Genomic DNA, 25,888 nt, shown 5'->3' with positions numbered 1-25,888 from the left:
TCAGTCACAAACGAGGGGACTAATCCCCCCTCGAGAAGGGATCCGAGGCCGACGTTGGGTTCCGTAACAATATATATATATATATATATATATATATATATATATATATATATATATATATAATATATTCTTGCGGGAGGGTCCAGGGGTTCAAAATCCCCCTCGACACAACAACAATTTGTTGCGTGATTCCCCTCGGTTAATACCGGAGAATCACGAATACCTTCAAGGTGCACGTATCAAGGTGCACGCGCGTGCCAAAGAATCACGCGATCGAACCCTCACTTTCCCACACCTTATGGGTGCCGAGCGGTTTTGCACGGTGTGGAAAGCGGCGTTACCCCCACGAGATTTATGGACCTGAGTCTAGCCAAATTCGGTCCCGGATGATGCTAGGCCAATGGAAAAAAGACGTACGAACTGGTTGGAAAGTAAGAACAAAATGTACAGCCCTTTATTTAGAAGGCACAGAGAAACAGAAACAAAGATTCACCTTAACAATTATTACCTATCATAATAACCCTGACTTGGCACCTTCACACTCTGACACACACACTCAGGGAATAACACTCTGGTTAAGGGCGTACCGATGTACGTGCTGGGATTCCTCGCAATTGGCCACGGGGTCTGGTGTGTGCGGCTCACAGTTCGATGAGGTCAGGTCCGCAGGACGAACCGCCACCTCGAAGTTGGCACAGACGAACTTAGCACAGGTAGATGAACTTCAGCGCAGGTGAGTCGTGTAGAAATGCCAACGCTTGCAGGTCAGTCGGATGGCGCAAAAGATCGGCAAAGAGCGATGGGTGTCAGGGGTCGAACAAAGGCCAAAACACGTGTCGTCTGGTGGAGCCAAAACAATAGTCCAGAGCAGGGTGTCGTCCCCGTGGCAAAATCCAAGGCAAGAGAGTCGTGTCCTGAGCGCAGCGAAAATCCCGGGCAAAAAGCACTATCCTCATGTGCGCGGCGTAATAACAAGAGAGGTCTCCTCATGGGCGCAATGGAAAAGCAAGAAAGGTTCTCCTCGTGGGCGCAATGGAAAAGCAAGCGAGGTCTCCTCGTGGGTGCAATTGAAAAGCAGGAGAATGATAATGCGCTGCGCATGGGCTATTAACAGTACTGTCCACACTCTTCAAAATGTTCCAGAGCCTCCCATTGGCTGAGGCTTGTCACATCATGGCAACTGGTTCCCGGCTCGCCATTGGTCACGTGGGCCGTGCTTTTGGCCACGCCTTTCTGCTCATTAAAAAATGGCTTCCCTTAACCACACAAGGGTTTGACATCTTGCCTAACTCAACGCATATTTGGTCTTTTTTACTACACAATGGGAAGGGCTAATCTTTACATTCAATAAGACATATCTAACTACTGCAGGCTACATGTTGTCGTGCAACGAACTATAGGGGGTCTGCCTTTATGGCACAACCGCAACACTACCCCCTTCTCTCACCAAGACTCGACCCGAGTCGTCCACATGGAGCGGCTGGGGTGAGCTGGCATTCATTTAAACATTACTTTTAGTGTGACACGTAGATGTGATTCCCCTAACATTTTAAACTCTTTTCCCAGTGCGTGCGACATTTTTTAATTTTTTTATTTACTTTTTTAACATTTAAATGTACATTTTAAAACTAAATATGTCCCTCCTAATGCGTTGAGAAACTACCTAACAGATTCACACCCACAACCTTATACTGTTCACGTATTGCCGGAATTTTGAAACTAAACACATAACCGGTGGGCAACATTTTTACGTTTTACACTAAACACAATTTATTTTACAAAAACTATGACCCAGGACCTGGACTTGAGGAATAACACTTGGAGCACTTGTTGCTGGAGTCATCTTCTTGTTGCTTGCCTTGGTAGGCGGGCTAACAAAACCGGCTGGCCCTGACCGGCATACAGGCCATTTGAAGATCAGGGCCATCTAAATCTTCACAATTGCACACATGGATCACTTTTTTTAATTTACGAGCAGGGCCACTTGACAAATGGTCCAAATGTGTGGCGTTATTGCCACTCAACAGGTGATCCATGTGTGGCAAGATGATGAGGCAGCCAATAGGTGCAACCATGGAAATGGGTGTGGCCACTGAGCCAGTGGTCCATAAGGTGATGGATGGATGGATGTGAGTGTGGATGGCAGCAAGATGCTGCGACGGCAAGGTAAGTCCTCGTGATGGTCCTGGATCGGGGAGGAAGAGAAGACACAACGAGCAAAACAGGAAAAGACACGGTGGCACATGCAAAACAAAGGTATGACAAGCGGGTGAGAGGAACGCCGGCAGAGTGAAGTCGAGCCTGGCCCTACCCGTTCGTGCCTCCCACCGTTAACTACACGACCCTAGCCCTCCTTTTATTTACAATTCGTCTCTATGTCTCATCTCCCCCATCCTCTCTTTATTCCAAATTCGTTCTCAACTCCCCCCAGGCTCTCCCAGGAAGGAAAGGCGAAATGAACACAATGTTTTGTACTCATGTCGTGATGCATCTTACCAATCAAACATTGAGTCCCATGGTGCGAAATCCATCCCCTTGTGGATGGGTGTGGATGGTGCGAAGGGGTCTTCACAAAATCCTAACTTCACTAACATCATTTACACATCTTAATCTCCCCGGGTTTGTCCCCTGCCAATCGGCCTTCTTTTAACTATGTGGTTCTAAGAACCCGAATTCCCATTGTAGTCTATTTGCAGCCTCTATCATTTCTATTGTGAACCTAGAAATGTTTTATAGTATAAGGTTTTTTGATGGATTTGTCATCCCATGGGGTTAATAAAGTATTTCAGCTTGGTTGTCCTCCGGACAACCTCGGGGAAATTTTTTTATATGCTAATTAAGGCGACCATTACCGGAAATCCTATTTTCTTCAATATCTCCAATACTATCCATGAAATGTTCATGAAAATGGTGTCTATACCTATGTTTTCAGGGTCAAGGATTAAGGTAAACATGTGAAATAGTGTGTATTTACATGTATTGTTATGATACCTACACAAGATACATTGATCATGTAAATATCCATATGATTACGTGCTAACAATGCAAATTCCATTTGATTTTCTTAGTCAGATTTAAAGGAAAAGGTACACCAGGTCCCTGGCTTCAAAAACATTTATCAAAAGGTAAACATGCTTGTATTATGTATTCCATTTGATACTTATTTTGTTACCAAACAAAACTTGACATGTATTTCTCAATATCAAGGTTTCTTAACGAATCAAATCGACTGATTCTCAGTATATCCACACTTATTAACCTCATGCAGAGAACATTTGCATTGATTTATAGTAGATTAAACATAATGAATTATTAAACTTGAGGTTTTGAAAGGCCAAGATATTCAATCTTCATCCACTTCTTGCTCCTCACTGTCCTCATCATTGCGATGATCAGGATCATTTGCTTGCCAGGTGATGTGCCAGATGTGCCAGTAAATGCCAGGTGATGTATCGGGCATAATGGATGTGGCCAGCACTAAAGAAATGAGGCAACATTCGCTCTAAGCACATTTGCTGAAATAACCAATCTCCCTCCCGCTCTGCACGAAGGAACTGATGAGCCAGGAGTGTTGGCTTGATGAAATTATCCACCCAGTGTTTTCCTGTTGGATGGTGACATGCATCTTCCAAGTGGGCAGAGATTTCATCAAATGTTTTCTCTCCTTCTTCCAGAAAATCATGAAGCAGGACTGCTGATACCATGCGAAATGCTCTCATAGCCATTACCCATGCCTTTCCATTCATGATACTTGAAAGATGTCCAAATGCTGCACCAACCAAGACATCCAGACCTGACCCTTTCATCAGTGTTCCAATACATCCCAAGAATGACATAATAATGTGCATTGCACCTGGGAAGATGATGACATCTTTGAACCTTTCTGGTTCCCACCACTTTATTATTCTGGGCAAGCATGTACAGCTGCATATCTACTGATATATTGGCACAAGCCATTCCCTGCTCTGACAGTACCTTCTTCATGTAGAGAAGTGAAGTAAGAACAGTATCTGGATGAGAGGGTGGGGCATCTATGAGATGACCTAGTAGATACACAGTCTGTGGTTTCAGTGCCGGAGAACCTAACTCTCTGGCAAGCTGGTTATTGAATCCATGCCATTCAATACTCTGGTCACTGGAAAGAGTGTTCAACCACTGGGCATCCCTCACTTCAGCAGAAGCTAGACTCCTGTTCCTGGCACATACATCTGTGTATGGGATTCCGGATGAAACTAAGATCAAAGGAGGATTCACTTTCTTTGGCCCAGTATAGTGTACCAATGAAATAGACTGAGCCTGATGGACCTGTGCAACACTACGAGGCAGGCGAGGAATCACCAGATTCATGACTCCAAGTTCAGCACTTCCTTTTTCAATGATACCTGCTGGGTTCATTTGAAACTCATGAGCCATGACATGTGTTTCACGACATCCATTGGGAGTTGACACTTGGAGGTCAAAGTTATCAAACCAACCAAATATTGGTCCAACTCTTCGGGTCACTCCCATTGCCTGATGAAGCAGAGTAGTGTTATCTCCCACAAATTTTGCCGCTGACTTGCGGAAACGTATGACCTCATCATATGACACAGTGAATCCATAGTCATGCAGGAGTTTAATCAACTCAGAACTGCCATATCTATGGTGCAGTTTTGCTGCAAGCCCAAGTGTAGTCTGATTTCTAGTACCTGTGATGTGGCTCTGTATAGCTTGAGCTAAACTGAGCGACTTCTGTGTTATCTTGCCATTTGAGACAAGTTCTGAAATCATATTTAGCAATGTTGCACTAGTTTGTTTCAGTGTATTGTTGTATGTAAAGTCTCCAAGATCAAAGACAGCATTGTTATACTCTACTGATTCTGCTTCACATCTGACCTGTCTTACCACAGCATCTACACGTTCTTCATTAACTGAATCTACCTTTACCAATTTCAAAGACTTGCCAACTAAATCTCTGAATCCTACAACAGATGCACACCCCTCCAAATGCACCACAACAATATCATCCCCTAAAGTGGTCACTAATTTTGAGAACATTTGTTTACAAGATAATTCACCACCAAAACTGCAGTACATATCATACAGTTCAATGGATGTCCATGTACACAACTTTTGATTGTCATATAAGTGATTAATTACCATCTCCAGGGCATCATCATCATTTACTCTACACTGGCGTAGCAAGTTAGTGTGTTTGGGCATTATCATGAACAAATCATAGCATTTCTTGTGGTATTGTGCATCTGCAGCTGGCAAATCTGTAAGGGCACCCTTGATGCGGATTTCAACCTGTCTACCCCATTCATCATTTCTCTGTTCACATGCATCTAGAAGTACATCTTTGAATGCTTGATATCCAGGGCGATCTTTGGTCTCACACTGGATAACTCGGTTCCATCGTTCTGGGTGTCTAGGGTCTATAGCTACACACTCCTCTACACATATTAAACAATGCTTTTGGAACTGAAATGTGGGAAGTTGTGACCTTCTGACTCTGGTACGAGGTTCTTCATTCACTGAAGAGGGGAAACCATCTCTTCTTTTCTTGGCCAAATACTTTGCGATGTTTTGCTTTGAGGTGTATGAACAATAACAGTTTTTATGACACTCTATGGTTGCACTATCTCCTGTTTCAAGTAACATCTCCAACTTCTGATGGATATCATCCCCCCTATCTTTACTGCTTTGGATTATTTTCTTGATTGCTGCAACCTTGAAGACTTGTAAGGATCCCTTCTCACAGCAGGATGGGAATATGCACCTTGAGCTGGCCATCTGTGAAAAAACAATACCATGCAAGACACCATCACCGCAAACTACAGCAAGATAGGTGCAGTTAACAAAGCAAGTGACTACTCTATCACACTAAAAACCTAAAACTATAAAGCAAGCCAGACAAGTGCAAAAGAGCAAATGACATACAAAGAATAAAATCTATAATTGATGTTATGGTTGAAAAATGTACCTCTACTGTTGTCCTCTTTCCACTGCAATTGGGTGCTCATTCATATCACATGCTTTACCTTGGCCATTGGGAGACATATATATCTTGTAATGGTGCAGTGGAAAAAGCACATCCCACAATCCATCTAAGAAAAAAGATTATATTATGCAAAGCACCATCACCAAACGTATGGTATAAAGTTTCAACAAACTAAGTGCATTAAATAAGGTGCAAAACAAAATATCAAATCAACATGCTATAATATATGTTTCATGACAATCATATCAAAATAATGATGAATCAGTGTTTATATTCATACAATTAAATTGATTAGGAATTGTTTGAGATGCTTGAACATAAATCTTAAATACTATGTGCTTTACCTCTACTGTGCTACAATGCCTATCATGATTGAGATTTTCTCCGGTCAGAACTTGATTCTAACGGGTACTCGTACACTTGTGGCCTGTCAAAAGAAAACCCTACATTGATATAAAACAAGATTTACAACAAAGTGCATAATTTTGATCATTTCAAATGTACATGCAGGTATTTATCATCATCCCAATGTCTGTTCGTTGAAATCAATGATCTGAAATTGAACCATTAAGATCCACAATTTTACATCAAAAAATGGATCAATTCGCATGATATGTCAAAATACATAATGTTTTTTTCATCTGATGACATTTAAAATATATTTAACATAATCCTTGACCCTGAAAACATAGGTCTAGACATCATTTTCATGAAATTATCATGAATAGTTTTGGAGATATTGAAGAAAGTATCATTTCCAGTAATGGCCGCCTTAATTTGCATATAAAAAAAATTCCCCGAGGTTGTCCGGAGGACAACCAAGCTGAAATACTTTATTAACCCCATGGGATGACAAATCCATCAAAAAACCTTATACTATAAAACATTTCTAGGTACCCCTCTCTGGCAACTCGACTATTGCCCACACTGTAGTGCCCTCCTGAATTTGGGTCTAACCCCACAAATTTTTCTATTCGTGCCCTCGCACAATTTCGGGGCTGGGTCGTGTGGCTCTACCAGCAGGTCTACCTACCTGCACCCCTCCGTTCACTGGAGCTGCCTCCTGAGCTTGCCTGAAAATCACTCTAACCTACCTGTGGAAGGCCCTCCCTGGTGCTTACCCCCTCTGATGCCCACATTGTCATTGGGCAACCCGGGTCCATCCTCTGGATCCTCAGGCCCCACTCACTCTAACATAACTGGCTCCCTGAGCCTACCTGCGGCCTTACCTGGCTGACGAGCTCCCAGTGATGGAGTGCCACAAATAACCATTTCTACTAATAAGCCACACGCCCAGCCATTTCACTGTCTCCTGCACCTTACAAAAAAAAGCTATTTCCACAATCAGCACCACAGGTGTCAATGTCCAGGTAATTTACCTGTACCCTCTATCTACCTTTAAACTACCCACCCGGCTTTTGTGAATGGGTTCCACTCACCCCATTCAATCCTTCGCACCATGCATTCTACACCATTCATTTCACACCATTTATTTCCACACCATTTATTTGCACACCAAATATTTTCATACCACAACACCATTTATTCTCAAACACAGCATCATTTATCTAACTGTATTCCCCTATAACTTGTGCTTCCCCGTCGTCCCTTTACACGATGCACACCCTTTGTTAACAACCAACTAAACTCTCTACGTCACCTCTATAGTTCATGGTCACTACTTAAATCTTTGTCCCTATGGCCTCTCTAGATCCCTAATCACCCCCAATCAAATCAAAATCAAATCAAATGAAATCCCTAATCAAAAGCTTGGTTTGAGGAGACTCGCGAGATCTAGAGACGACGTCACAGATTTTTGAAGCTCCACATGGTCTCCACGTTTTCAAAGTTAAGTCTGTTCACAATTGTATTTTGTTGAAACTGTATTTTATCTTTCGGCGTGTGAACTTATAATGTGTCCCTTGGATGTTTCTCGGTGTTTATCTTTCATAAATTATTCGTTTCTGTTTGCCGCAGGTGTGAGGCCTTGCAGCCTCAGGCTTCCCCCGTCGAAGTTTGTTTCTTCCTTCGCTGGTTTTGCTAGGTTTTTTGATTTTCCCTTCTCCCCCAAACTTCACCGAACATCTACTCTTTGTCTAACGTTGTAACCCCCACCCCTCCCCCCAAAAAACAAACAAACAAAAAAAACTTTTATTTCCTTTTCTCCTCGTGTGCTTTTGTCCAATCGTGTGCTTTTGCCTCTGCCCACGTGCACTGTCTTGCCCCGCCCCCATTATCCCCTTGCCTTGCACCTTTTGCCCTGTTCAAGTGACTCGTGGTCGTCCCTCTAGACTCCCTCTCCCCATTGGTATTTTTGTCAATATGAGATTGTTCTTCACGGTTCTGTTTAAATAATTATATGTTTAAACTCTCCCCTGGAATGTTTTATTCAGTCGTATATTACAACACACTGTTTTTCTTCCTATTTAAAAGGCTCCTTTCAATTTCCTCTTCAACTCATTCCATTTCAAAAAAATATTCAATCTCTTATAATTATTTCTCACTACATGCTCTAAATTCTCATTCATTCCACCCCTCCTCCATCATTCTTAAAGGGATCGCTAACTTGAAAATCACAACAAACCCAATTTGTTATAAATGTTCATTTTTCATTAATCATCCACTTTCTAAACTCCCCCCTTGCCCCTCCCCTCCAAATCTCCCCCCTTGCCCCTCCCCTCCTAAACTCCCCCCTTTCCCCTCCCCTCCTAAACTCCCCCCTTGCCCCTCCCCTCCAAATCTCCCCCCTTGCCCCTCCCCTCCAAATCTCCCCCCTTGCCCCTCCCCTCCAAATCTCCCCCCTTGCCCCTCCCCTCCTAAACTCCCCCCTTGCCCTTCCCCTCCTAAACTCCCCCCTTGCCCCTCCCATTCAAAACTCCCCCCCAACCCCTCCCCTTCAAATCTCCCCCCCAACCATCCCTCCCAAATTCTCCCTCCTCCCACCTCCTTCTCAAAGCTGCCTCCTCCCCACTTCGTCTCCCTTCTATCTCATACCTCCACCTCCCCCAACCTTCTACTTTCCTCTGCCCCCCCTCAAACAACCCCTCACTGTGCCTCATCCCATCACCATCAAACCTTTCGTCCTCCTCATCCTTCCCTTTCTTGTAACTCTTCTGTAATCTCTGACACACTATCAATTGCTCTTCCTACCTCCCCCTCTCACCCTTCATCTGACCCAACCCCTCCCCTCCCCTGTCCTGCACCCGATGCTCCCCCTCTCTCCTCATTAACGTTATGGACCTCAAACATCCGGGGCCTTCGCTCAAACCTGATTGATCTCTCCATTCAGGTTGCTTCTGACAATCCAGACTTTTTCTGTTGAGCAGATCCTTTCCTCCTTCAAGATGTCTCTGATTCCTTAATATCTCTTCCTGGTTACTTCCTCCTCCGGTACGATAGACCTGAGCCTCGTCCTGGTGGTGGGGTGGCTATCTTTAGCAAAAACTCTCTTCCTCACTCTCCCTGCACTGCCCTCTCTCCACCCCACCCCACCCCCAGGAGTACCTCTGGCTACGGCTTCCTCTCCGCTCCCACCTTTTGTTCATATGTGTTCTGTACCATCCTCCAAACAGTGATGACTCCATTTACATTTCGCTGTCGGACAACATGGACCAACTTCTATCAACTCATCCAAACTCTCTCTTCCTCATATGTGGCGACTTCAACTGTCATCATGCCAGCTGGGTGGGTGTGGGTTCATCTCTCACCAGCCATGGCACCTCAGCAAAGGACTTCTGCGACTCATTGGGACTGACACAATCTGTCCATTTCCCGACCCGGATCTCAGTCAATTGAGTATCTTCTCTTCTGGACTTGGTTATGACTAACTTCCCTGCAAATGTCTGCTGCTCTTCTTCTGCTCCAATCAGTTCTTCTGATCATGTGCTTGTTAAAGTGGACATCTCTCTGGCCATTCTCAGAGAGCCTCCTCAGCGCCGACGAGTCTGGCATTTCACTCAGGCCGACTGGCACGGGCTGCAAGCAGCCATCAATCACCTGGACTGGTCTCCCATCTCTACTGCCTCTGACATCAATTCTTCCTGGGAATTCGTCCAAAGCAAACTGCTCTCTCTCATGCACAGATTTATCCCATCTTGTCTTCAGTTGTCTTACCCTTCCTCCCGTCCATGGTACACTGAATCTTGTGGTGAGGCAGTTGCCCTGAAACAACTTGCCTTTGCCTCTTGGAAGGCAAATCCAACTGAAGGCAATCTCAGTTCCTTCCACCAAGCTCGGAACAAGTGTGTGTCTACCCTCAGGAGTGCCAGGAAGCACTATCTCTCCTCACTCAAGAATGAACTCTCAAACCTGTCTCCTTCCTCCAAATCCTTGTGGCGTCTGGTCAAATCCGTTTCTGGTGTTTGTTCCCCCTCCATCCCCTCCCTTACCTCAAATGGCCACACAGTTGACATCGCACGTGACAAAGCCGAATGCCTCAACTCTGTGTTTGCATCAAAATCTTTAGTCCCAAACCCATCTCTCTCTGTTCCCACCTTTCCCAGTCGAACCCAACTGCTCCTGGACTCTGTGTCCTTCTCTCCTGACAAGGTGGAGGAGTTTTTGTCTAACCTCGACTCTGATTCTGCAACTGGACCAGACGGCATCAGCCCACAGGTCCTAAAATCCTGCTCTGCCGCTCTATCTCACCCTCTCTTTGTTCTTTTCACCCTATCTTTTGCTCAAGGTCATCTGCCAGCATCTTGGAAATCAGCAAACATTACCGTTTTACACAAAAAAGGTGCAAAAACAGATTCTTGCAACTACAGACCAATCAGCCTGCTTCCAATTATCAGCAAAGTCATGGAATCCATCATTGCTTCGGATATCAAATCCTTCCTCTTCTCCAATGGCTTTATCATCAATTTGGATTCAGACCAGGTCATTCTACTCTGGAAATGTTGCTTCTGCTGTCTCAACAAAGAATGGAGGTCCTCAATGCCAAACAGGAAATCAGAGCTGTCTCACTTGACATATCACGTGCCCTCAATACGGTCTGGCACCCAGCTCTGCTCACCAAACCCTCCTCCTATGGTATCCATGGAAATCTCCACTCATGGCTTGCGGACTTCCTCTCTTGTCGTAGGCAACGTGTGGCCCTGAATGGATTTCTCTCATCTCCCCTTCCTGTTCTGGCTGGAGTTCCCCAAGGTAGTGTTCTGGGCCCTGTGCCCTTTCTGGTCTTCATCAATGATCTCTCCGACTCTCTGGAAAATCCTCTCCATCTCTTTGCTGATGACTCCACTATCTGCCGCTTCATTCCTCATCCCTCAGATCGGCAGTCTGCAGCCTCCTCACTCTCTGCAGACCTGGACAAAATCACAGACTGGTCAAACAAGTGGAACCTGTCTTTCAATCCTGACAAATCTCACACTCTTACAATGTCTCTCCGAAATGACCGACTGGAAAACCCTCCCATCTACTTTCTCAACAATCCTCTCCAAGAAGTTCTGTCGCTCAAGCTTTTGGGTCTCACTATCTGCCATGATCTTTCTTGGGAAAACCACATTTCCAAGCTGGCCTCCAAAGCCAGTTGCCGACTGGGCATCCTCCGTCGTGCGAAGTCCTTCCTTGGCACACCTGAGCTCCTCACCACATACAAGGCTTTCATCCGCAGCTCAATGGAATACTGTTCACCCCTCTGGGCTGCTGCTACTGCCTCGCACCTAGCTCGGCTTCAAGCTGTTGAAACCAAAGCTTTCAGAATCATTGGAATCTCCTGCGATGAAGTTAACTCCGAGGGCCTTTCACTCACTCACCGCAGGCAGGTTGGTGGTCTTTCTGTCTTCTACCGACTCCTCTCCGGCCTTGCTCCCCCAGCTCTCTCTGTGCTTTGTCCCCCCAATATTCCTTCAGTTCGCACAAGATCCGCCTGCAACCCTCTTATGGTTAAACTGCCAAAATCTAGGCTCGCTGCTCACCTTCACTCTTTCATTCCCCTTTTCTCCCGCCTCTGAAACAAACTCCCCCACTCCCTTCAATCCCACTCCTCCCTCCAGGTCTTTAAAACAGCTGTTCACCACCATCTCTTATCTTCCCCCATCCAAAACCTTGATCTTTTATACCCCCGCTAATCCACCCCAGAGTCCTTGCAGTGTTCATATGTTTTATACCTCTCCCACCACCCCCCAAGCCCTCCCCCTCCCACATTTCTCCCGATGTCCCTGCTCTCAAATGTTGTGTTTGTGTCCTTCCCCCTCTCTCCCCATCTTGTCTGCCGCTCCCCTTGTTTTTTGTGTTTTGTGTGTCGGTTTTGACGTTTTGTGTGATTTATGTTAGCTCTTTCACGAGCCTCGATCTTGTATCCAAAAAAAAAAAAAAAAAATCATTATCCTAGCCCTCCCTCAGCTAGTGCTTCGGTGCACCCATGGAGCAACCATTGCTGGCCCCTCCATGGGCCTAACAATGCTATCCACCTAAACTAGTGCTCATGAGACCTGTATCGTGGGGAATGGTCACACTACCATACCCCCACGTGGGGGGTGCAATCTCCCCCAAGTCCGCTAAACTATGAGCCCCCATCTATGGAGGTACTTGGTCGTGGCTCGGCCTCTAAGGGCCGAGCAATCCATGCGGGCGGTTGGTCGCCTGTTTGGGTTGTTATCCGTACGGCATTGACGATCTGAGGGGGGGGGGGGGGGGGAATTGGTGGTCCCAGGTGCCGGCGTCCATCCCTGCGTGGGGCCCTGCGGTCCCACGCACGATGACCCAACCGGCCACGGTTAGAGCACCTCACCCGGTAAGGTGCATGCCTTCGACAATCCGAATTGCCCCTCAAAACCCGCCGATCGCTCTTGCCGCGGTACGGCGCCAACAATACCGTGCGGGTGCCGGAGGTACGAAGCCCGCACACCGGTCCTTGCGAGACCGACGCCGCACCGATTCCCTCCGGTCCCCATGGTGCACCATTCACCGGGGGCTCGCGTACGCTACCCGTCTCACTAAGCACTACCCCGGTCGGCGTCGATGCCTGAGCCTGATCATTTCTCGCACTCCATTTCGTACTCGCACACACCGGTGCGCACACTCTCTCCACACACTCCGCAATCGCACACACCAGTGCGCACACTCTCGCCACACACTCCGCAATCGCACACACTGGTGCGCACACTCTCTCCACACACTCCATAATCGCACACACCGGTGCGCACACTCTCTCCACACACTCCCTGTCAGTCTCACCCCTCACAATGGGCCCTTCACAAACTCCCGGGTCTATCCTTTCCCCCAAGCTTGTCGAACACCCCATCGCACCAAACACATTTCCGATATCGCTACTCACCTCGGGACTCACCTTCTCCTGGTCCTCTTCAAGAACCTGTAATCTTTCTATTTGATTAACAGGTATTTCTTCATCACGATGCGAGCACCACTCTTGCACACATTCCATCAATTCCTTCCGTAATTAATTCTCTGTCCCTCCTTCTGTCTTTTTAATTTCAATTATTCCTTCTTTTACCTCCTCCAGCTTCTGTTTTACCTCTATTTCCCGCTGCGCCCCTACTATTTCCTGCTCCAACTCGACCATCTTCGGTTCCTCTACCTCCAGCGTCAATATTTCCATTGCTCCAGTCAGTTTGGCCGTGCTGTCCTTCAACTCTCGCTGGACACTCATCTCACTCCGCTTTACCTCGTCACGCACACCCGCGACCTCCTTGCTCATTCAACGCCCAAACTCCTTCCCCATCGTTTTCATATTGCAGTTTGACTCCTCCCTCATGGTGTCCATCCGATTACTCAATCGATCACCCATTTTGTTCATTCCATATCTCGACTCTTCTCTCATGGTGTCCATCCGATCACCCATTTTGTTCATTTCACTTCTTGACTCTACCAAATATGCTGTGATTTGAATCATGAATAACTCCATGTTAACCCCCGCTTGCACAGCGGGCTCGGCCTCCGCCGCCGGCCCTGCGCGCAAAGCGCGGCCATTGTCTCCACTCCCTGCCGTGCCGTGATTAATTCCAAGTTCAATCTGTTTGCCTGTGTCCTGGGCCATTAATTCACCATCATTCTCTACATTCTCTATACCCACCGGAACCTGCACATCTTGGTCCGACATCATCCGAATTTAATTTTAATTTTGTTTTAAATTTGTTTTAAACTACATTTCCACTCGCTCGTAATTTTGCAGTACGTGAAACGTACTGCAGGTCCAATTCCACTCCCGGAAACCAATTTGTTGCGGTGCGACCGGGAGGGTTCCAAATTTATCCCACTCAGTAACAACAATTTATTGCGGGGGCCGGGTTCAGGGGTTCAAGGTGCACACGTCAAGGTGCATGCGCATGCCGAAGACCGGCGCGATCGAACCCTCACTTTCCCACACCTTATGGGTGCCGAGCGGTTTTGCAAGGTGTGGAAAGCGGCGTTACCCCACGAGATTTATGGACCTGAGTCTAGCCAAATTCGGTCCCGGATGATGCTAGGCCAATGGAGAAAAGACGTACCGAACAGGTTGGAAAGTAAGAACAAAATGTACAGCCTTTTATTTAGAAGGCACAGAGAAACAGAGACGAAGATTCACCTTAACAATTATTACCTATCATAATAACCCCAAATTGGCGCCTTCACACTCTGACACACACACTCAGGGAATAACACTCTGGTTAAGGGCGTACCGATGTACGTGCTGGGATTCCTCCGAATTGGCTACGGGGTCTGGTGTGTGCGGCTCGCAGTTCGGTGAGGTCAGGTCCGCAGGACCGAAATGTGGGAGGTGTGGGAGGTTCGAAATGCGGGAGGTTTTTTTGGGGTCACCCTGTATAACGGAATGTATGTGGGAAGAGTGTGTTGGAACAGAGTGCGATACAGAGTGTGAGATGGATGAAGAGAGTGTGTGAGGATGCACACCAGAGCGTGTTGGAGCGAGTGTGCGGGGATGCACACCAGAGCGGGTGATTGGGTATGTGCAAGAGTGCACACCCATGGTTGTTACAGAGGATGTAACGGGAGAGGAGTGCGTGGAAGAGAAGTGTGTAACGGAGTGCTTAAGTGGTATGAGAGCACCAGGGGGTGTGCGAGGATGTGTATTAATGGAGTGGTGTGGGTGCGCCTGAGTGGTGTGCACCTGAGTGTGGAATGGAAGAGTGTGCACGAGAGTGTGCGGTGGCAGAATTAACGGAATGCATGGGATGTATGGGAGGCGTTCGAGCGCCTCGGTGTACGAGTGAGAAAAGAGTCGCGTGGTGTGAGAATGCGACTCAAGCATCGACGCAGACCGGGGCAGCGTTTAGGGCGACGTACAGCCGACGCGAGCTCTCGGGGCATGGTGCGCTTTGTGTGCTGCGGGAGCCGGCGGGGATCGTTGCCGCGGCAGCGTACACGATTCGGGCTGGGCCCTGCCCTGTATGGTCGGTGCCGTGCCATGGCGCAAGGGGCGAACGGCACGATTCCGGGGGAGGTAGGCCAGGTCGGACCTTCGCCCCCTGGCGGGCGCGGTGCTCCGGCCGGGGGAGGTTGGGTCATCGTGCCGGAGACCGGAAGGCTCCGTGCAGAGATGGCGCCTGGAACCTCGGTCCAAGTATGCCTCCTCCCCAGAATCAAAAATGCCGGACGGACCCAACCAACAGGAGACTGACCACCCGCATACATTGCTTGGCTTTTCGAAGCCGAGCTGTGAAAATGCATTCCCGCACGAGAGGCTCGTAGTTAGTGGATAAATAGAAATAGTGATGGCGAATGGTAGTTTACCATTCAATACTTTGGGGCACATTAGCTTTAGGTTATGGGGTTTGGCAGTCTAAACTAGCCAAGAGCGGGCTAGGATAATTGTTAGGGACTTAGAGAAATGACCATAGGAGACATAATATTTAAGTAGTGACATTGAATTCTGGTAGAGGGGACGTAGAGAGATTAGTTGGTTGATAATGACGAGGGATGTGCTTCGTGTAAAGGGAAGACAGGGAAAGCACCAGTATTAGAGGGAAATAGATAGTTAGATGATGCTGTGTGTGTGAGCTTGAGGATGCGCTTTAGGCGCAAATGATCAATTGTGAATGAGAATCTTTGTGGTGAGAGTGAGCAAATGAGGCAATGGTCGAGAATGATGTGTGTGTGTGTGAAAGTGTATGAGTAGAGTATTGTGGACAAGTGTAAGTGTATTGAGTGATTGGCTTGCATGGGGTGCAAGTGAGACTACTGAGTGGTGTGGAATAAATGGTGTGGATTGAGTAGTGTGGAATGAGTGGTGTGGAGTGCATGGTGCGAAGGAGTGGATGGGGGAAGATGGACCCCTTCACGAATACCCAGGGAGGGTAGTTTAAAGTTAGGCAGAGGGAGTAGGTAAATTTATTGGCTATTGACATCTGTGGTGCGAGTAGTAGCAAGTTGTTGCTTTGAAGGGTGCATGAGTAAGTGGAATGGCTGGGCGTGTGGGCTTAATTGGTAAGTATGGTTATTGGAGCACTCCGCCACTGGTAGTCTGTCGGCCAAGTGAGGCCGCAGGTAGGCTCTGGGAGCCAGGTAGCATTCAAGTAGAGTTCAGCGGGGCCCGAGGATCCGAGGAGAGGACCCGGGTAGCCCAAAGCCAGAGAGGGCATCACGGGGTGAGAGAGCCAGGAGGGCCTTCCTCCGGTTAGGGTAGTTGAGGAGCTAGGCAAGCTTGGGTGGCGACGTCAGTGGCGGAGGTGCGCAGGTAGGTAGACCTGCTGGAAGAGCCACACGACCCAGCCCCGAAATTGTGCAAAGGCACAGTATTGAAAAATGGGGGGAGTGAGACCCCAAATTGGAAGAGCACCACAGGATGGTCAATGGGAATTGGTTTTTAGAACCACATAGTTTAAAGATGCCAAGTGGCAGGGCATGACCCCGGGTAGTTTAAAGAGTTGATGTTATTAGAAGGATAGTTAGGATGAAATCTCTTTGCACCATCCGCATCCACTCACCGAGGTGACAGGACTCCACACCAGGTTTTGCAAATGATTTGGAATGAAAGACGCATCATGACGTGGAAGTGACATTGTATTTATTCCATCCCTTCCTTCTTGGGAGGGATTGGAAACGAATTTGGTTTAGGGGGAGATATGGGAGACAAGATGGTAGAGACGAAATTTGTAAAGTGTAAATACGGGGAAGGGCATGGGTAGTGTAGATTGACATGGGGGGTGACGAACGGCTAGGGGCGAGCTTTCACCGCTCGCTCCCCCGCGCCCCTCATGTCGCATTACCTTGTTTTGATGTGTACCCTTGCGCCATTTCCCCCGCTAACCTCTGCTTTGTCTTCCTCCGCACCTATGGACCCATGGTCTTTTGTTGAGGGGAGTGTGCAGGTGTCCTGAGCGGTGCGGCCGCACCTTTGCGCTGCACCCTGCTGCCTGCCGCCTGCACCAGTACACCATATGGACCACACGTTCTGTGGCCTGGCACCCTTGCTGGGCAGACAATCACGGCAAACATTACCTTGCCCTGCGGACCACTGTTTTTCAAGTGGCCCCAATGCCATGCAGTCGGACGACCTAAGCTGGCCCTGCTGGCCGAAATAAAAAGCGGACACGGTTTGTGCCTTTTTATTAATCTTTGGTGTGTCAGGACAAGAAGATCTCAGGTTTTGACAAAGGCACATCGAAGAACATGAAGCAAGAAGACGTCGCAGCCCAGCAGCCAGCCAAGCACAAGGCATCATGGTTTATGGAATGGTTTTTGTGCATTGTGATGATTGTGCATTTTGTTTTGGTGATGGTGCTTTTTGTGCATTTTTTTTTTTTTGTGTGCATATGGGTGTATGGTGTATTGTTGCAGTGCATGGCATTTGTGTTTCCTCTTTTCAAACATTCCTTCTCTCTTCCCACAAAAGACAGGTCCTGGGTTGTAGTATTGTAAATAATTAGTATTCTTGTAAATAACATGCTCCCCACTGGCTTTATGTGTAGTTTGAAAATAATTCCGTAATTCGGTGAATTGTGGACGTGAGTCAGTTAGATAGTACACAACGCAGTAGGTGGGACATATCTGGTGTTTAAAACTGTCGCACTCAGGGTGTTAGGTTAAAAGTAGAGGGAAACTCCACCTAAGTGTCACACTAATTGTTAAAAAGTAATCCTGACCCTGGTATCAGAACCGGTCGGGCTCACTGGTATGTGGGTTCGGCTCGGGGACGAGCCTGGTGAAAGGAGGGGTGCAGTGTTGCGGTTCTGGAAGTGTACATATTTGAGTAATAAAGGGTAAAGGTTGCACCCAATAGTTAGTCCACGAGCAACACGTAGGTCACCTTAGAACGTTAGTTATTTCTTAGTATATGTGAGATAGGCCATTTCCAATAGATATCATCTGCGTTGTGTAAAACAAATAAGAGTATGCCCCGTTCATTCTGCAGCCCTCCCTCCAATCGACTCCATTGCACACCATCCAGTCTGCACCCCACTGCCTCTCGCATTAGTATGCTCGCAGTTTGTTACGCGTTGGGCCGGCAGCGTTAGCTGCCAGTTGCTCGCTCAAACCAGCCAAATGCCACGAGGTAAGGCCCGAAAATGGGGCGGAACGCAAGGGTGGGGGTGTGGCCACGTCAGGCAGCCATCAAGGGTGGAGCCGGTAAGACCCCAACAACCAATCAGGGCTGAGGCGACATCGCCTGACAGGGTGTGGCAAGAGATTCCAGAGGGTTCGCTGGGCGTGGCAATAAAACCCTTTGCGCGAGGCCCCCACCTCAGTTATGAGGAGGATGTGTGCTGAGTCAGATCCCCCAGGAAAGCGCTGAGCTCGAGTTATGAGAAGGGGGAGGCAGGCGCTCGAGTTATGAGAAGGGAGAGGCAGGCGCTCGAGTTATGAGAAGGGAGAGGCAGGCGCTCGAGTCGCGGAGTGGAGTTATGAGGAGAGACGTGCTGTGACAAGTATTCAAGGATTCGCGTGCATGCGGCAGTGGCAAAGGGCCTGGACTTGGTTGGAGCACATTGCATTGTTGTGCAAGGTCGATTGGGAAAGGCGCTTTGGTGACATCATTGTGAAAGCATTGTGGAAGTGGCGCATTGGACCGAACTAATCCGGGAGCACGTATAAGGCGCCAGTACAACTATTAGGTACGCCAGTATAATCGCCAGCTTACCATCCACCCTCCCCCCCCCCCCCCCCCATAATATAATTGTCCGATCCACGCCCTGACACGGGGCGATCTTGCCTGCCGTCTACCATCATCATCTGCTTCGTGGTACGAGTCGGGGACCGGAGCGAGCTGTGGACGCGATCGGTGGACCCTCAACCTGACCATCTACAAACCCCATGTGAGTGAGTCCAAGAGTGTAACTGAGTGTGAACGGGCCCGTGTCCAGGGATAAGTATAAGACTGTATAAGGCTGCCCTGTGTATCTGCTTCTTCTTCTTTACTGTACATTGCTTTTTCTTCTCTTCCTCTTATTAATATGTACAAAATGTAATAAATTACCTGTTCTTCCTGTTTTCCTCTTAATTTGACCGTCTTAGTGATTTCTCCATTGGGTAAGCGTGGCACGATCAGGAACTGCTCCAATCGGGTTAGTTCCCGTTAATGGCCCAAATCGCGGCACGCTTTCGCTCGGTGTGTCCACTGAAACCATGGTTCGGGTAGGGTTATTTCCTTGCTTCACGGCCGGTGTTAGTACTTAGGTAATAAGACTAATTCGGCTTACAACCCTATTTAACACTGACCAGAAGGAACGTGATAGCCCCGGATCGTGTTGGCTAGTAAAAAGACAAGGGGATCAATCCCCCCTTGGTAAGGGGAAGGCCGACGTTCTGAGATCCGCAACAATATATATATATATATATATGTGTGTGTGTGTGTGTGTGTGTGTGTGTGTGTGTGTGTGTGTGAGTATACTGCATATATACATCCTTCCGAGGTCGGCGAAATGAGTACGTGGGTACTGGATCCTCTCTCAAGGAGGTTGGTGGCAGAATTTGCACTCCGGCCGCCATAAAAACACCTCATTCCGTAGCACACACACACTGTGGTGTGTGTCGTGATGGTGCTGAGGAGTCGTCCAAGGATGCAGCGACGTACTGATCCAGTGTAAGCTCCCATATATTTATATCTACATATATATATATATATATATATATATATATATATATATATATATATATATATATATATATATATATACATATATATATATATATTGTTGCGGGTCTCAACGTCGGCCCCTTTTCCCCTTACCAAGGGGGAATTAATCCCCTTGTCTGTGACTGACCGACGTGAGTCCTGAAGCTGCCCAGCTCCCTCCAGAGAGGCAGGTGAGCAACCTCGTTCGAGACCGCGGACAAGATGTTATTTTGCCGAGCGGATGGCAGCCCGCGGCTCGAACCGTTAACAGAAACTAGACCCGATTCTTAGTCGTTGGCCAAATCGTGCCACAGGTATTCAATGATGGAAAAGACAAGGACGAACGGATGTGAAGGAAAGAAGGCAAGGTAGTAAGAACAAATATAATTTATTACTAATATTTACAAGACCAAAGAAACCAAGGAAGAAGGAAAAATACGAAAATAAAGACAGAAGGAGTAAGAAGACACAGTGCAATGCTACTTAACTATACAAGCTTACTTAAACCCCAGGACAACATAAAGGACAGACGACAATCAGACTTACACGGGGAATGAAGCAGGAATGAATTGCAGGAGGTGGATGGCTGGACGGACGAGGAGGTGGGACCACAGGGCAGGAAGGATGCGGGTCCGGCTGGTGCGATCGTGCGGCTCGAGGTGAGCAGCCGCCAACCCTCCTCAATCGTATCCGCACGGCGGCGTTGCTTCGTAGCCGCGGCCGAAACCGCTGTCAAAGCTCAAAGCTGCGGTGGTCAAAACTGTGGTGGTCTTAAAGCTGCGGTGGTCTCAAAGCTGCGGTGGTCTCAAAGCTGCGGTGGTTTCAAAGTTCATGTGTGTTTCATCTGCCGCAAATGGCGCATCTCCTGCATCTGACTCATCTCTCTAAAAGGCTTGCGCGGGCGCTTTTATAACGAGCTTTGAGATCAATCCGCGCCACGCCCGTGATGGTATCTCACCAGCCCTGATTGGCTGGTGGGGGCTTGCTGGCTCCACCTTCCGATGACGAGGGGCGGGCAATGCCCTTGTTCGTGGGCTTGACCGCGTGCGTAATGGAGTCTTGGGGTAAAGGTGGTGCCAATAACCCCACCCAAAGTTACTGGCACTTCGAAGATGCCATGGGGGTGCCGGAGGGATCCTATCTTATTTCAATTCGGTGCAATGCAGTGTCAATTAATGGGAGACAGAGCCTTATACTGACATAGAATAAAGAAATAACTATAGAAAGGTTCTATGGTGGCCTACGTGCTTGTATATGGACTAGCTACGGTGCACTCATTTCAATTAACAGCCAATTAAAGGGGAAATGTACATAGGAAATTTTAATACTAAATTTACAAAGTGAAGGTTCTAAAAACCGTAACAATATATATATGTATATATATATATATATATATATATATATATATATATATATATATATATATATATATATATGTATTGTTATGGTTTCCACGTGACCCTCCTGCCCTTACCAAGGGGAGATTAAGCCCCTTGTTCTTTTTGGGTCGTCGCAACCGAGACTTGAATCGCCACTTCCGGTCGGACGCGAGACAGGGTTTCGGGACGATGTTCACACGTACCTTACTACTCACGTCGCCGCGGAAGCGGGGATCAAGCCTCGCACGAACCACGCGTAATTTGAGTACGTCCGAGCGGATGACGTGCAGATCTCTGGTATTGGAACCAGATTCGAGCGGTTTTATTCGTACCACGCTTAGTCAACAGATGGAAGGGACGAGACGGTCGAATAAAAGGAAGAACACAGGTTTAATTATTATTATGTACAAGGCGAAGAGACACAGAGCAGAACTTAAACAGTCTTAACTTATCCCCAGACACGGGCCCGATCACACTCACAGGGGGAAATGAAGAAAGGATGATGTTCAGGCGCTGAACGCGCCGGTTTGGTCGTCCAGGAACAGCTTCGCCCGGCATGGCCCTCCCCAGTCACAGCACGTCCCTCGATGAAGGCAAGCAGGTGGCAGGAGGGATCCTTGCAGCGCATCTCTCGAACAAAAGCAGAGCAGGCAGGAGGGAAAATGTACGCGTCTCTCGTCAGGCTTGGCTGTTTCTCACAGCGCGATTAATTAAGGGCGCGCTCTCACTCGCGTACCTCAATAGAGGTTCTGCCTCAAGCTCAACCGAGCATTTAACTTGTAAGAGCGCCTTATAACTTGGTCCATGCGCGTCTTCTCTCTCTCTCTCTTTGAACTCTCTCAACTCTTGAACCCTCTTTCTCTTCTCTTTGGTTCAGCGCACCTCCCTCAGAACTTGTTCACTTCTCAAGCATTCTCAAGTTCACTTTTTTTTCCTTTTTTTTTCTCGTCAGGCTTGGCGGTTTCTCACAGCGCGATTAATTAAGGGCGCGCTCTCACTCGCGTAACTCAATAGAGGTTCTGCCTCAAGCTCAACCGAGCGTTTAACTTGTAAGAGCGCCTTATAACTTGGTCCATGCACGTCTTCTCTCTCTCTCTTTGAACTCTCTCAACTCTTGAACCGTCTTTGTCTTCTCTTTGGTTCAGTGCACCTCCCTCAGAACTTGTTCACTTCTCAAGCGCCTCTCCCCAACTTGTTCAAGCGCCTCTCTCCCCAGAACTTGTTTGGCTTCTTTCCGCCTTCCTTTGGCCTGCCTCGACTTGTTAGGCCGGCCTCGTGTTATTTCGCGCCAAAAGCCAAAGTATCGAGGCAGCATAAGCAATGGAAGGACCTAACTCTCATTATTCTACTCAATGCAAAACTAATACAGGAAAAGGACTATGCTTACATTTACTAAGACATAACTGAACTATCGCGAGGCTACGTGTTATAGTGTGACTAAACTATGAGGGGGAAATTAACCTTTATTGCAAAAACTCAAAACCGCAACAATATTAGACTAGAGGCAAAATCTGAAAAGGGGCCTAGAAATCACTTTAGGGAGTACGGAATGTTAGGAGCTGGAATCCATGTCAGACTGTTAAAGTGGTTCATAGTGAACATATTTCAAGTGGATGCCCATCAAATTTGGCCTTTTTAAATATTATACAGCCAAAACAAAGTGGCCGCCATTATCGAAAACTCCGAAAACTCCGGATTGTAATAAAATTACACAACTTTGTATTTATACAGGATAACAATGAAATTTGCTGTATTTGGACATACTAGGGCATGCCCGTACTATATCTATATCTAAAATTATATCCCCCCCCTCTATTTACATGAAATGGTTTGGTCCAAAGCGAACGGCTTGCGAGTGGTGACAATCCCCCCCCTCTATTTACATGCAATGGTTTGGTCCAAAGCGAACGGCTTCCGGAGTTTGGTAAAGAAATCGCCATCGCGTGCACAAACGCGCAGGAAAGCGAATGAAACGCAAATTCGTTTTTATTAGTTGTAAAACATAGTTTAACGCCAACATAGTTTGCAAACGTGAAATAAATGAATACGCTCTCAAATGTGCCATCCGAGGCAGAGTGTGCCCGCCACGTTCGGCACACGCGATCGTTCGCTGCTCTCTGATTGGTTGAATCGTTTTTTGGACATAGCTCGGTAAGTAATTGTCCGATTAATATGAAACCTTGAAAAGGCACATCCTCGGGTCCCCAGCAATATACCTGGCAAGTTAAAAGTATATCGGACCCGTGGTTGTCGAGAAACAGCGGTCACAGACAAACGTACAGACAGAGATTACTGGAATTATAGATAGATTATAATAATACACACATCTTCCTCAAACGATCTAAGTGATAATTTATCTATTTCTTTCCCTATGGAGAGACAAACATGAAAAAATGCTCTGAAAATCTAAGAAAATTACATCTTGATGCATTATATTGAGCTTGTACAAATGTATGGACATACTTTGATGAAGTTCGTTTGATTTCAAAAAAAAACTGTGTTGGGATAATATTAACATCAGTCTTCGGTGGTGTAATCCGAGTCATCTTGGGCACTGTTCAAAGGATTCCGACACGTTCCGTCAGCGCAACCACAACCAGCGGTACATCTTAGCTCCTTAAGACGACAACTGCATCTGTGAGATTCGCAATTCTTACACTGGCATTGTGTAAGCTTGAGGTAAACCTCTGGAAATGGTTTATCACTCATCAAATGAGGAAGTATATTTCCAGTTGTACCGTCCTTGTTCCATCCATTTCCCACCGGGGAAGATATATCTGGTTGTGCGATCAGTGAAGAGAGCCAAATTGTACACTGATGGTGTGCTCGCTTGATATGCAGCTTCAGAGAAGATCGGGTTGGTGGCAACTTCTCTGGTTCTTTGTGACCTTTGAGGAACATTTTGAAACGCACGTCATTGATGTTTGTGTTGTTATCATTGTTTGAATACAGTCTGCAGATGAAGCTCTCTACATCTGTCAGTGTTCTTTCAGTAAGTGTGCCGCGTCCGAGCCCGTCCAATAAGGGACAGTTCTTGATGAACGTTTTCCATGCTATTGTTTTGCCAATGCCACAAAATTGACTGACTGTGTCGCAGCCCGAGAGGGCATGGAATGCTGGAAGATTGTGGCGGGGAGCTGGATCAAGGTCTACAGCGTGCACAGCAACAAAGCTCCGTTGCTTCGCTGTTCCCGTTTGCAACCAAAGCTCTCCAGATAAGTCACTGGCAAAGTGAACGAGGAGAACAAGGACGTCTGTGTCCCTGGAACAAATGATCAGACGCTCAAACCCAAGATCTGTCACAGACTTGGCGTGTAACAATATTCTGGTATCAGCTTCATCGTGGTTTGATTTGAGGGAGTTGACGTCCGTTCCACGGGATGACTCAACCGCCGTTCGGTCATGGAATCCGCCAGATGTCACGACTTCACGATTCGGTTGAGTCGACCTTGCTTGACGAATGAACTCCATGCTCAAAAAGTGTTCCAGGTCTTGCTTGTTTTCTGGGAGGTCAATAAATTGCCTCCAGTTGACGGGTAATGGCACATCCCTGTTGTCCACTTTGCGACGTATTGGCTGGGTTTTCCCGGTCCGTAAAATCCGAGTGGTGTCCTTGATGGTATGTGCTTCATACCTATCAAACACAACGTCAACTCTGGAGCAAGTGTCACTGAAGTGACTGAAGACAGAGGCTACGAACCGGTCTGCGAGTTGTCCAAAATTGTGGGCATTTGCAGGTTTGCCGATTGCTTGAACAAGTGCCTGGCCATCGATGATTACACACGTTTTCAGATTTGCTGTCGGCGGCTCTTTCTCTACAGTTGTTCTTGTCTGAAGGATATTTCCGAGAGCTGCTTTGTTTGTGGATCGCATTGCTCCGGATGTGTCTGCAAGTGATAGAGGAACCGGCGAAAGTTCATGGCTGAGGATTTCCTTCAGGTCCACCTCGCGTCCAGCTTCTTTTGAAACAAGCAAGCGTTGAAAGAGGTTACGGTCTGCTTTGACGAGTTATTGTTTCAGAGTCGAATTTTTGTTCTGGACCTGATACATGCTTTTCAGCGTCAGGCTTTTCGACTGTCTGAGCTTGTCATGGAATCCCACTTTTTTCGTGATGAGACGTAAGCCCACAAATTCTTTCAATTTGTCTTGCCCTTGTGCATGTGCTGTCAGAAGACATTCCGTTATTTGAGGAGAAGCTACATCTCGAGTGGCCAGGCTAACGACAGCTAGATTTTGGTGTTGAAAAATGCCGAATTTCTTCAGTTGGTCGACAATCTTCTGAACATCTTCCTTGTCCCGCTTTAGTCTTGAGGGTCCGGCTTCTTTTACATAAGAAGGGTTGTAGTCTTCATCTGTAGCATGCATGTCCAACATGGCGCTTGTGTTGTCTACTATTCTGCTCCGTTCGTTGAATGTGAGGCACCATTGATCTCTTGCTCCTTCTGATCTCGTTATTCCTACAAGACCACCGGCAACTTTGCCGACTTTGTTGACGTGCTCTAAGGCTTGATC

The 25,888-nt window shown here is 47.2% G+C and overlaps 2 protein-coding genes across 4 annotated transcripts in view; both read right to left on the bottom strand.

Moving 5' to 3' along the window:
* Positions 1–25,888, bottom strand: part of LOC144888650 (uncharacterized) — a 648,249-nt gene that overhangs the window by 488,618 nt on the left and 133,743 nt on the right. The window lies entirely within an intron of this gene.
* On the bottom strand, positions 2,961–6,443 carry LOC137410986 (uncharacterized). 3 transcript variants are annotated; one of them, XM_078767270.1, is made up of 3 exons: positions 6,328–6,443; positions 5,966–6,023; positions 2,961–5,775 (listed from the first exon to the last, which is right to left on the bottom strand). In XM_078767270.1, exon 3 carries the CDS (start codon positions 5,773–5,775, stop codon positions 3,679–3,681), a length of 2,097 nt encoding a protein of 698 aa, XP_078623396.1. In that variant the 5' UTR covers positions 5,966–6,023; positions 6,328–6,443; the 3' UTR covers positions 2,961–3,678. The 3 variants fall into 3 exon arrangements, with proteins under 3 accessions (XP_078623396.1, XP_078623395.1, XP_078623397.1); XM_078767269.1 differs by having other exon boundaries at positions 5,966–6,089; positions 6,328–6,429; XM_078767271.1 differs by lacking the exon at positions 5,966–6,023 and having other exon boundaries at positions 6,328–6,420.

The sequence above is a fragment of the Myxine glutinosa genome, chromosome 13, assembly GCF_964187855.1.
Source record: "Myxine glutinosa chromosome 13, kmMyxGlut1.1, whole genome shotgun sequence".
NCBI classification, from domain to species: Eukaryota; Metazoa; Chordata; class Myxini; order Myxiniformes; family Myxinidae; genus Myxine; species Myxine glutinosa.
This window is presented reverse-complemented; position numbering and strand designations above follow the sequence as displayed.

Excerpts from the sequence above, each read along its gene's own strand:
- LOC137410986 (XM_078767270.1), bottom strand. The coding sequence starts at position 5,775 with ATGGCCAGCTCAAGGTGCATATTCCCATCCTGCTGTGAGAAGGGATCC.